The sequence below is a fragment of the Pomacea canaliculata genome, linkage group LG12, assembly GCF_003073045.1.
Source record: "Pomacea canaliculata isolate SZHN2017 linkage group LG12, ASM307304v1, whole genome shotgun sequence".
In the NCBI taxonomy this organism is placed as follows: domain Eukaryota; kingdom Metazoa; phylum Mollusca; class Gastropoda; order Architaenioglossa; family Ampullariidae; genus Pomacea; species Pomacea canaliculata.
In genome coordinates, this window is record NC_037601.1 from 22,631,372 (window position 1) to 22,644,635 (window position 13,264).

A 13,264-nucleotide genomic window follows, 5' to 3' on the forward strand; every position below is an offset into this window, starting at 1 on the left:
GACTCATTTGCTAATACAATTCGTGTGCTTTAGGGATCCAAAGGATGCGCTGTGTTCGTAGGGTAAAGCTCGGTACAAGACACTTTGGGTGAATCACAACACTGAGGTCAGGGTGCACACGGAGATGTTTATGTTTTGAAGGTTTTAGCATATGGGAGAGTTGAGACAATACGTTAACGAGACGTCTCTGTGTACAATCGTGACGTCACAACCCAACCCCTTGATGTGCACGGCGATGTTTGTGGGTGTGTATCTCAATAAATGAAAGTATTTATTCAGACCTGGGGAAATGCTATCTTGCAATTAGCTTTAGACAGACATCACAAAACATTGCAATCCTCACTAGACCTTTAATAAGCTGCAATGCGCGTGTTTAGTTTGCATTTCGAAATTATTTTCTGGAAATAAGGAGATAAATCTGATGTCAATGTTTACTCCTTGCTTCTGTAATCACACTTCAGAAAAATTACAGTTAAGAAAAATAGTGACGTCATTTCCGCACAAGGGGAGAAAATAATCTCTTGGAGTAATCATCCGGCAAGCTGCTAAAAACATTAGCCTCAAGGGAGAGAAGTTTAATGAACCTTACAGGAAATATCAGTTTTCCACGCTCCACGTATGTAAAAAGAGGCAAGGGGGGAGCACTACCTGTGTAGCGCCCTCCCATGTTTTCAACACACGCTCTAAGAAACTTTTCATTGAATCGTCGAAGAGTCCAGATGTAGCAAAATGTAGTTACTATTCTCATGAATTATTGATATTAAATAATAATTATTATTATCATCAAATGTCGATGATATGACCGTAATTTTTCGGCTCTGTGTACATTTCGGCTCCAGAGCAATCTCCGACTTTGTAAAGTTGCTTGGGTGTAAAAACACGCGAGGTAAAGCATTTTTTTTAACACAGAACAGGATGGGTTAAATGATTATCTTTATGGATGTTCTTGTTCTTTGAAGGTAGTTCATTTCCGATCCTGCTGATTAGGGTACTAGGTATGAAAGTTTCATTTTCGCTATCAGATTTCAATGACTTGCATCGCTGTGGCAGTCTTCAGAAAGCGAATGATTTAACGACTGACACCGCCATGACCATGTAACACCTGATAAAGTGTCTAACCTGTGCCTTTAAAAAAAAAAATACTCAAAAGACAGGAATTTACATAAAGCCCAGAGGCACGGACAGAAAGAGAGAAGCACAGACAGGCGACTACAAACAGTCAAATGGAAAGCAAAGCGCAAATACGAGATGGCCGACAGAAAACCCTCCTTTCAGACGAAACTTCACAATCGTCATGTACAACACATTAAATAACAGGCATGCTACACAGTTGTGTATTGTATCCACACATTGTCAAGTGGACAAGGGCAACATCTGTAGCAACACAAACGGCCGTCCCACAATGCCACAGCGCACAGCATTCAATTAGGAAGCAGATTTTAGGACCATAAACATTATCTTCGCTAATGCATGCGACTTAAACTTCATTTGGATTTTCCTTTTTTAAGAGATTTAATCATGCTACGTGAAATTTATTAATGTTTCTTGTAATGCAATCATGAAGAAGTGAGAGAAGCCGAGTGTGAAATAACTTCACTAAAAGGAGGAGGAGCATCAGCAGACTTCATATATCACCTGTGGCGGCGAGGGATGCTTGTTTTTCCCGGCAGACAGGGCACACTGGGATACAGCGAGACAGAGATCAGAGTAACTAGCTAATGATTGCGGGGGCGAAGGTCACCAGTTGGTCTTAATGGCTCTTAAACATCAGCCAACGATCACAACGGTCGTATAACACGACAGAGAGGAGTGCTCTTGGATGGGATGGAATTTCTGCTGCAATACCTCAACATTTTGGGCTTTTGGGAGATGTTGATTGTCCTTCGAGTGATTTAGAATCAATAACAAGAGAGAGGAAGTGAACGTTCATAGTAACATCACCAAGTAACTGAGTCGGACATTGGCGATGACAGACAGGACATATCGGTGCTACCACCCAGAAACCAAAGTCTTTCTTCATTTTCCTACTCTTGTGTTTCTTTTCCTTTCCTTCGTCAAGCAAACCTTTTTTTTTCCTTACTGTGATCTCTCCAGTTCTTAGCAGTTGTCTTCTCTCTATCTGTGCGCAGCCATGGGGGCGCTGTGTAATTAGTGTGCTGGTATCTTCGCCTAGAGAAGCCAGTAATGCCCCCCTTTCGTGATTTTCAAACATCTGATTTGTTGTCTTTGAACTTTCCCAATGCTGATGATCTCAGCTGGAATGACTGTGAAGCACAAGAGTCGGTTTATCACAGTGTTTCTAAAAACAGAGGAGGTTGGTGGCTGCACAGATCAATCAGAACATTTACAAAGGTCCCTGACAACAGAAGCCGTCGTCCTAAGTGGCGAGTTGATGTGGAGCCAGCAGCCAGCACTCGCGATATGGCAGCGGCCCTTAAGGGGGCCGATAAGGCTGCGATGATAGCGGATTTGGGCAAGTGACAAAAGCAAACAGGATTAAAAGATAATAGGTGAAGGAAACACTAGATGGCCGGCCGATGAGCTCAGGAATGGAACGCACAATTTTGCTTCGCCCTGCAACGATAAGTAGCCATTGTGCACGTGTGGGGCTCCGCACTGAATGGGGGTGTCGAGGGGTGGTATCGGGGGTGGTATCGGGAGTTGTATTGTCGGTGAAGGAGGGGGCGGGTTAAGGCTGTTTTGCTGAGTGGGTTTGTGTAGAACTCCTACAACTGGGATCTCACACGTGCACGGAGCACGTGCAGTCGTGGGCACGTACCTTGGCCTGCAAGAGCATGGCGCGGATGCTGCTGTCGGCTCCCTCCACCTGTGACAAAGCCAGCCATTTCCGGTACTTCTTGTTCAGCTTGTAGCGGTTCTGAATGCATATCTGAAACACAACCGCTGGAAACGAAAGGGAACGCATATCATCATCAATCATCATCATCATCATCATCATCATCATCATCATCATCATCATATTATTATTATTATTATTATTATTATTAAAGACACAACCACAAATACATCAAACATTAAGACTGGTCCAGGTGTGACTAAGAACAAGATACTCTGCTGATGTCAGGAGGAAGCGAGTCTCGGAACACACTTTCTTGCAGACATTGTCACTGCAGTTCTCAGGGAAGTTGAGAGACGCGTTTAGTGATGGTCGGTGGACTGACCAGGCCAGGCTATGATTGACCCACCGAGACCGACCAATGCTGACACTCCGTTTTAAAGAGCATTTTCAAAACATTTACGTGGTGTAAATTTTAAGAAATATAGTTTTTGTTTACAGGTAGTAAAATCAAAGGAAAGATTGTAACTGCATGCGACAGAGAATTCATTAATGGGAAAGTAGGTCAACAGTTAGAAATTAATAAAAAAAATTATTTAGACGATATAAACAAACAGAAAGTACCAAGCAAACACATATTTTATTAGAATATACATGAGAATTTTAATATTACTGACTGTTATCCTCTTATTTTGAGTTGTTTGAGTACAAATCCATGTTGAATTTAGTAACCGACTACCGACTTTAACATGGCGCTTGATCACAGAATCTTTGCCTACTTTCAAACATAACGAAATACCTGATTGGTTGACTTTTCCATTAAAGGGAAGTAATCTATAATGGAATAACTCCTAAAGGTCAGAGTACTTGCCTCCCTTATGTATTCATTCATTTATGAACAGATGTGTTCTAAGATGTTCTAATATGTCCCACTCGGGCCAGGCGGCTATGCGCGGGGTCGTTCATAGTTGACCTACTCGTCGTAACATGCATTCGACAGTATGTCTCATTAAGATGTCTCTTAAAGCAGTTCTTTAATACTGTCTTCCCTCTGTCACTCACACAGTTTGGTCAGGTTTTCTGTGACAGTTTGGGTACATACAATACAATACCTAATATCACTCTCCAAATCACAACCCAACTCCCTGCAATCAGTTTTAATATCCTCCTACCTAAGAGTTTTTGTTGTGAACCTGTTTCACACCAGCTGACTGTTCGATTAGAACATGAACACAACTCAACTCTCAGTCGCTCTCGGGCATCTCTCGACTCTTACAATGAATGGTGGAATAAAGGAGACATCACTCACCGTGTGGATTGGGAATATTTGTTGGCCGATTCCGGTCCTGGTGCGAGAAGACAAACAAGCCATTGTTGGCGGTGCTGAAAAGACAGAAGAACAAGAGTTTATTGACACCTGCGGGCAAAACTCATTTGCTGGCTGCGCTCAAACAGTTGAAACAGTGTTGGGACACCGACATTTCTTGTTTGAACCGTCATTAGCAGCCTGGGACGGGGTTTCCCCTGGCTACAATACAAAATAACTGACCTGAATAAACCATTCCACCTTTTGTTTCTCTCTCTCTTTCATTCATGTCTCCTTCCTTCCTCACTAACAACGACAATCAAAAGTGATGAAGATTAAAGCCAATGTTAACATTTTGAATTCATTACGCGTTTTCTCACATGTCTCACATAATCTTTATGCAAATGACTATGAAACCTTTAAATATGTAGACACACAGTTCTTACAAGAAGCTGAGCCTCAGAAGAACAAACCCTCGCACGTCTCGTGATACACACAACGGGTAAAGAGTGAATCTCAGGTCTCGGGACTCACTGGCCACAAGTAAAAAAGAAAGTTTGCGGCTAACATTCAGGTGTACAATCAGAAAACCTGACAACCCCCTGAACATTAGCTCTGTTTTATCTTCAGGTTATCTCTCTAGGAAATGAAAAGTTATTTTACGCCACAAATCCTAGAGAATGATGAATACACAGTTGTCAAGAAAAAGAACACATCAGACGATTGGCTACATACCACCGTGTTCTTAAAATGTTTACTGTCTTTATCATCTAAAGGCAAGGAATGCAAAGGAACGAACTCAAACTGAAAAATTCCAAAACAGCGGTCTTATTTTTGTCAAATTATAAAAGACTCTTTCTTTTTCAGTTCCACTAAAATGTGTCCAGAACTCGATAGCCATGACATCTATTAACCTCAGGTTCTAGTAGTTCAAAGAAAGCACCCAAGACTCAGGGCCAGAGAAATAAAATGTCTTCTGCTCTGAGATTCTTTGTCACAAGCCGGCAACGAACCCGCACGGTGCTGACCGTTACACATACCTTTATTCACAGGTTGTACTCAGTCACCTGCAATAAAGCATCATTAGTCACCCACTGTAAATAATGCAGGGATTTCTTGAAGACAGAACTAAAGGGACAAAATAAGGCTAGCTATTTAGACAGAGCAAAGCACCGAATGCTCCAGGTAAAAATCCCTTCAGTGCAGTAGTCAAGTTGACAGAGGGTCGTCTTATGAATTTATCTAAAATAAAGTCGTATTTAAAATGAGTAAACAAGTGTTGTTTACCCAGTTTTCAGTTCTATTTTAAGTTGTATTTAGTTCTATTTCAGTTTAAGTTACAGGGATTGCACAGCGACACACAAATATGTCATTGCATTGTATATTCTCCTCTAAATTTATTTGTTGTTATGATCACGTGATGAGGACGGTGACGACAATGAAGTGTCTACCTGAACTAATTCATTTCAGGTGTCTGTCAATTATCTCCAAGGACATTGCTAGTCCACCCCTCTCCCTATTGAAAGCACAATGAAGATTAGCCACCAGTCAGGTGTGTATGACAACAAAGCAAGAATTGTGAGCTGTGGAGAAGGCATCCATCAATGGCTCTTCATCTGGTCATTAAAACTTGCAGAGTGAGCAGAGTTGACAACTGTTTTCACAATTCACAAACCTCCCAGCGGACCGCCCGTAAAGTGAGTTTTCATTTACTTCAAGAGTTTCCACAGGTTGTGGTCCAGTCGCTAGAACACACAGCCGGGGAAAAGAGAAAGAGAAAGTTAAATTGAAATCGAACGGCGAGGCTCATTGTGGAGAATGGTTCAAGTGCCATTGAGCACCAGACGGCAGAGCGGAGAGAAAGGGAAACGAGGTATGCAAATACCATGGGGAAAGACAAACCTTCATCAGGTGCCACCGAGTGTCAAGGTGAGTCCGTCCAAGTTTCTATTTGAATTCATTAGCACATTAGCAAACTATGCACTGAGTGGTGAGCACGGTGCGTGTTGACGTGTCTGCACATGCGCCACCTTCTCAGGTGAGATGCATGCAATCCTGCAGGTACTTCATGCCTCAGTTATATTCTCATGTTGGTCTGTGTGTCTGTGTGAACAAGAGAGAGTGTGTGTGTGTGTTTCGCTTGTATGTTGTAATAGCAAATAAAACATTCGTTGTTCTGTGTCTAGGGGGTGGGATTGAGCTAAAGGTATCCAAAATAAATAAAAATGAAATATTGAATAAAAAGTGGAAGACTAACGTGGACAAGAACAAACTCAGACACACCGACAGACACGTTCCCCGACAGGTTGTAAAGAGAGAAAAAGATTGTTCGGAAGCCTTGGTGGCTACAAACAGGGTACAGAGTACAGCAGTACAGACTCCGCACCTACTCCAGGACACAAAGGTCAGCCTGCACCAGACTGGAGCCATCCACCGTGAGCATCATCCCAGGACTCAGGTGTGTGTGTGTTAGACCTGCACGTACTTCATGAAGCCAACGTCCAGCCACTGATTACGCACAGGTGAGAGCATTGTCGCCAGGTGCAAATTTTCACTTCAGCTCGTCTGGTGCTGCTGACACTGATGTACACGATGCTGACACGTCCCACGGTGCCCTTTGACCTCCCTGCCAGCATGTCGCCGGCGCTGCGTCTGCCAGCGAGAAAACAATGGCAGGTAAGGTAAACAAAAGCGTGACCTGTGACGTCAGCACCGTGACCTTCCATAGCGCCAGTGACACCAGAGATTTGTCGGCAGCACCGCACCATCTCCTCACCAGAGTATCTTCTACACTTATCTCCATACTAACTCCACGACAGTATCTCGGATACTATCCTTGACAGCATCTTGTACAGTGTCCTCCATAGTATCTCCATGGCATTCTGTAGAATATCTCGATGGCATCTTGTAGAGGATCCTCGATAGTATTTTGCATAATATCCTCGATAGTGTCTCCACGTCAGCATCTTGTATACTATTTTTATAGTATGTTGTATAGCATGCTCCACGTCATCTTCACGATAGTATCTTGTGTAATATTCTCCATAGTATGTCCGCCATAGTATCTTGTATAAAATCTTTGATATCCTGGACAGAATCTCCAAGATAGTATCTTGTATAGCACCCTCCATAATATCTCCCTATAACATCTTCTGTAATTTTTAGTAGCATCTTGTACAGTATTCTCGATAGTATCTTGCATAGCATCATTGACAGTGTTCTAACGATAACAAACTATTGTCTGTCTGTCTGTCTGCTATGTTTTATGTAGTGTGTTCGTTTGACATTAAACTCGCGGGAAAGCAATTGTTCAGTATTAGCAAAGGGAAAAATAACAAATACAATGGAGAATCACAAAAGCAACATGCAGGGAAGCAGAAAAAAACTGTTACAGCATGATGTTGTCTTGTATTGCTACAAACACACATCTGACAGTGGAAGGTGATCGTCAGCAAGCAACCAAATGCCAGACAGAGAACAACATTCGCGGCCTGTGATGGAGGAACACGAAACAATTAACATTTAAATCCAACAATTAAACAGAGTACAGACAGCGAAAGTCTGGAAACCTGCTTGTCACCCAGAAATAAATCATCGGGTGTGTCAGCACAATGACCTGTGTCTGCACCCTATTCCACCCTGATTAACACGACGATTGTGCAGCTTGTGCCAAAAGCCAAGTGGCGACCATGGAGGTGGGGTCACGACCCCAGTGTGGGGGACTGCTGCCTGGAGGCACTCGTGTTCACTTAGTTCGGAAAGGTTCACACGTTCAGAAAATCTGGCATGTGGTATTAGTTCGGATCTCCTCAGTACCCCCGGTTTTGAACCCATCCACCCCAGTCCACAGCGCACACCTTTACACAAACACACGTTACAGTCGTTTAATTCACATTTGATGGCAAATATTCCGCTATATAACACTTGTATCAGACATACTAAAAGGTTGTGTCTGACAGGTGAACTGTCCTGCGGGTGTTGCCAGTCTTTCATGTTGCACTGTGTTGCCGACATCGTCATTAATGGCTGTACACAACCTGCAACATCGACACTTTACTGCAGGTGTGAACAGATACCATTCGTCACAAACCTTCTTCATTCCTGTCTTTGGTCACCACAGCAAAAGCTCTGCCTCCAGCCCCAGACCGGACTACAGACGAGCCTGGAGATCATCCAGCGGGCACGAGCAGCACTCACGACTCACAGGTTAAATGTCAAAGGACAGAGTATGTAAACAATCACCACAACGAACAGGCTAGCAAAACAAAACATACTTGTTCGCTCATGCGTACAGGCTCGCGCGTGATATGAATATATGTATGCATGAGTGCACGAGAGGATTTCTCAAAACATATTCTTAATGGCAGATGTCCACTTTGTTGTCTCTGTCCCTTTCAAATGCATTATTTACAAGAGGAAGAGGACAAGGAGGGGTAGACCCTGCAGGAGACCGCGAGACTGAGCGATGAAGGAGCAGGCGAGAGAAAGAAAAGATGAAGAGAGCAAGCAGTAAAGAACAGGTTTGGGGCGGCGCAACTTGCAGAAGAAAGAACAACAAACCGAGTGGATGTTGTGCCTCAAGACAAGGGTCCACATGCCTGCCATACGCGACATTTACTGGCCTCCAGCCAGCGACTGTGTGAAGGTCCGCCACCGACTTCCCGTCATTCCCAGCAACCGTTGGTTTAAACGCTCGACCTTTCAACTCGTGACAAGCACGTGGGCTTGGCTTTAATCTCCAGTCGGCAGCCGGTCTCGAACACGACACAAAAGGCGAGATTCCATTATTGACAGTGAACCACCTTCCCTAACCCGTCAACTTTATTACATCCTCATTTTTTTAATCCAAGCTCCTGCTGCTCAGATATTCCTCGCACTTTTCTTCTCTTGACATAAGTGACAAAGCCACACAAAATGGTGTCTTGTCACTAGAAGTGTTCTTTGTTGTGACACCTGATGTCCTACCTGTTGTGACACCTGGTGTCCTACCTGTTGTGACACCTGGTGTCCTACCTGTTGTGACATCAAGTGTCCTACCTGTTGTGACACCTGGTGTCCTACCTGTTGTGACACCTGATGTCCTACCTGTTGTGACACCTGGTGTCCTACCTGTTGTGACACCTGTGTCCTACCTGTTGTGACACCTGATGTCCTACCTGTTGTGACACCTGGTGTCCTACCTGTTGTGACACCTGTGTCCTACCTGTTGTGGCCACAGAAGCGCACTATGACCTGGTGGTCCTGTCGCAGACCGGACTCACCAAGACTCGCTCAGGTTTAGCAGGAAGAGAAAAGTCTTTGCACAATTGTGTGCACCGGTGGCCATGAGTCATGATGTCACGTATGTCACTGTATGAAATACCTGTGGGTCGAGGTGTCTGTCGCTATATGTAACAATGCGTTTCACAGGAGATATGTGAACCTGTAAATCTTTCACAGCACACACAAAGAGGAAACCAAAAAAAGGAGGTGATTAACGTCAGAGAAGGGAGACAAGTTTAATGTCAGTTATCTTACGACACCTCACGTCGCTCAGATGACTTAAGATCGCCACATGGTTTAAACCCCCCCCCCCCAAAAAAAAAAAGGACAACATGCCCCTTACACCGGTTTTCTGCACTGCCCCACAGATGCCCCACCCAGGTGTGCCCCGCAGATGTATTCCCATGGCGAGCCCCACAATTGTAATCTTCGCCGCCATGTGAAGTCACGCCAGTCTTGCCCAGAGACCCCGGGGGTTAGTTTTTGTGTCAGTCCGTGTTTGATAATCACACGCCTGATGACTTGTCACGGCGCGGTACCCGACCCGACGTGACCTTTCACCTGTCATTCTCACGCCACCTTGCACAGGTGTAATCCTCGGCCCTTTGTAACTCCTTAAGTCTGAGAGCGCTTGAGGGCAGCACAAACCGGATGCTGCGTACACCCGTCCTGCAGAGCTCAGACAGTGCTCCTCCTGTCTCTCCACATTTTATCACGTGTGTCTGCTGTCAAACAACCGCCGACAACATCCTCTCTTGTCCAATATTTTCTTCCCTCACAATACTGAGAGTGGAACTGCACGGTTACAGCCTGCGGACATCGTAATGCTCCCCTTGGCCCTGCGTTACACACACTTCGTCCACGGCGCGTGCACATACCCGGGATGGTTAAGCAGGCTTCAGAAGGTGCAACATGTCACGCAAAGTCACACAAACAATACAGTAACGAAAACATGAAAGCTGTGAAGGGATGAAGTATAGGACCCACCCTACCTCATACCCTCCTCGTTGAACCACCCGGCCAGGTAAATCCTTCTGAGGAAGGGGGAGAGTTAACTCTACTACTCGAGGCCAAGTAAAGCGGGTGAACATCTACTCACCCTGGAAGGTGGGTTCGACTTTGTAAGATAGACAGGTCTTAATGCATCTGTTGGTATTTTTGAGATAGCTCTCAAGCATGGCATTAGCGAAATGCCGTTTCATTGTGCCTCACCAGCGGATACACACCAAGGATACGCTGGTGGCAGGTGAACTGGCCGGCGATAAGAACCATCACCTGCACCCTCTCATCTGAGGATTGAGCACAGGAAGATCCTGTCGTTATCAGCGGCTAACATGTTTTGCTAACAGCACGAGTGACTTGATGAAAGGAAGAGAGGATAAGTGCAGTCAGTGTTGCTAACCACTTACAGGCTTTTCTTGTCTTCACAGTGACTGTAGGTCTCACCCTCCATGGTCTACAGTGGTCGTTCTCTCCTCTCCTTTCACAGTATATCACGATTACTTTACTTACATACAAACACACATACACACACGGGGAGAGGGCGAAACGAACACGATACAAATGCTTCATCACTACTGGATGAAGTCAAAACTGAGTTACAGGTATTTTCTTTCAAGATACGAAGTTCCGTTAATCTTGTTAAACGAGTTCGTCTACAGCCAACACAAGTAAGCACGATTCTGAAATCCTTCCCCCCCCCCCACTCCAGATTCCACAATTCTGATGATTAGAATGTGAAAGGGTGAAATGTCACATCACCATTAAGGGGGTACACGGACTTTTCGCCGACGGACGTTTCGCCGCCGGACGTTCGGAGCCGGACGTTTTGCGATCGACGTTTCGCCACCGGACGTTTCGGAGTCGGACGTTTTGCCGACCGGCGTTTCACCGCCGACGTTTCGGCGCGGACACTTCATTTCGGCATTTCACGCGGACTTTAGCGAGTCAAGTGTGTGACGCCCCTTAGCTCACACATTTCTCTCGCCATTGTATCAATGTATCATGTACTCTCTCTCACTATCCCTCCTCAAAACCGTAGCTCACACATTTCTCTCGCCATTGTATCAATGTTTTTTCTCAAAGCTGTTGCGCATAATGTGACATCAAAGTGAACTGTCTGTGAAGTCTGTGTGTAAAATTTGTTTGAAATAAAGAAATTATTGTGTAATCTAGTAGTTACTTTCATTCTTTGAGAAGTAAGTAAGCTCTTTCTCTCTCTCTGACATAATGCGGCGAAACGTCCGGCGGCGAAACGCCGGTCGGCAAAACGTCCGACTCCGAAACGTCCAGCGGCGAAACGTCCAGTCGACAAAAACGTCCGGCTCCGAAACGTCCGCGGTGAAACGTCCGTCGGCAAAACGTCCGCACACGATTAAGGGTCAGAGGTCAGATTTTGTGATGTTATACGATGTGAGCTTGTATGCAAACTGTCAGGCGCTCCGATGTAGGTGTAGGTGAGGCTGTCAGTGTGTACAGGTGAGACAAGGTGTACGTATGTAGATGCTGGCAGCCACACTATGGCAGGTAACCAGGTGTACAGGTGTAACATTGTCTACTTTGTGCTGGTTGTTGGCCCAATGTAACAGAGGACTCAGCCAGTTGTGAGTGTAATTAATGAATGTCTTTAGACTTTTACAAGTATTTTAACTCTTGTCTACAGACAGGAACGGCATCACAACAGGGAATTAATGGTGTTTATTTAGTTAGACATGTAGGTGTATGTGTGGTGTTGAGGAAAGCAAATAAAGGAAATGAAAGGTTTGTGTTGTGCAGGTAACAGGATGGTGATGGCTAAACACTTGCATCCTACAGACGGTGTGAAGCTGCTTCTGTATTTAAGTTGAAAGGAAAAGGTACTTGGTTTGTTTGTTTGTTTGTTTTTTGTCACGTGCTATTTAAAACTAAGACATCAACCGGCGTTTACTCTGGCAAAGTCGAGGCCTGAGGCGAGATTCAGCTTAAACAAGTGACAGGAGGAGACGAAACCTTGACTGTGTCATTTCTGTCTGCGATGTCATCACACCGGACCTCTGTTAACAACAAAGAACTTTCAGGTGTCGCTTCGCTCGACAGTCGCACTACAACTTGTTGTAGTCAACACAAGGCTAGCCGGTGTCTGAGGGCACGTGCACCGTTAGCCTCAAGCTGCTAGGTACAGCTGCACTGAGCATGGACTTTGTGGGGGAGGCTGAGACTCCCATCCGTCTGTGGCACCCTATCGCCGGGTAGACACCAGACAAGCGTGCAAACATGCGAGTTGCGGGGTGGCTGCGCAACCAGGTCACATCTACCTGCAACTGTAGAAAAATGGCGCTTGTGAGTCGTGCTCACCTCTGCTAGACATCGTGAGTATCCTCCTCTTGCTATGGTGAGTCCATCCTTCTGTGCTGACACCTCAGCAGGTGGCTGGCGTCCCTGCATCCTCCGAGTCCATGTTTTAACGAACAACTTTTAGGGTATGGCGAGAGGTCCTCATCTGATGAGGTGGGCGTTAAAAACAAGCGGAAATCATTGGGACTTGGGGTACATCAAAGGCGCGAGTTTACCAAAACTTCCCTTTTAACTGGTCGTCAACAGGCAGCGGAAATACTAGCTGTGGCTCGTGTCCACCACACACACAAACACACAAACACACACGTACACACACACAAACACACACACACACACGCACGTACACACACACACAAACACCTCCGCACTCTCTCATCCCACGCCACCTCCTATTTGCACCTGACAGCTCAGTGGGCTACCCACACCTTAACTGTCTTATCTCCGCTGTTCGCCTCCTGCTCCTCTTTCTCTCCTAGCGAGGGGAGTACACAAGACCGCAGAGAGCTCGGCTCACGAAATTGCATTTCCTTTCAATACAAACGCCGAGTGTTTTCACTTAGCTCATG

At 45.3% G+C, this 13,264-nt stretch overlaps 1 protein-coding gene across 1 annotated transcript in view; it reads right to left on the reverse strand.

Moving 5' to 3' along the window:
* The window catches only part of LOC112576597 (inositol 1,4,5-trisphosphate receptor type 2-like), a 141,807-nt gene that overhangs the window by 54,153 nt on the left and 74,390 nt on the right, over nucleotides 1-13,264 (reverse strand). The window contains 2 exon segments of the mRNA XM_025259175.1: nucleotides 2,780-2,904; nucleotides 4,107-4,180. Coding sequence (XP_025114960.1) covers nucleotides 2,780-2,904; nucleotides 4,107-4,180 — 199 coding nt within the window.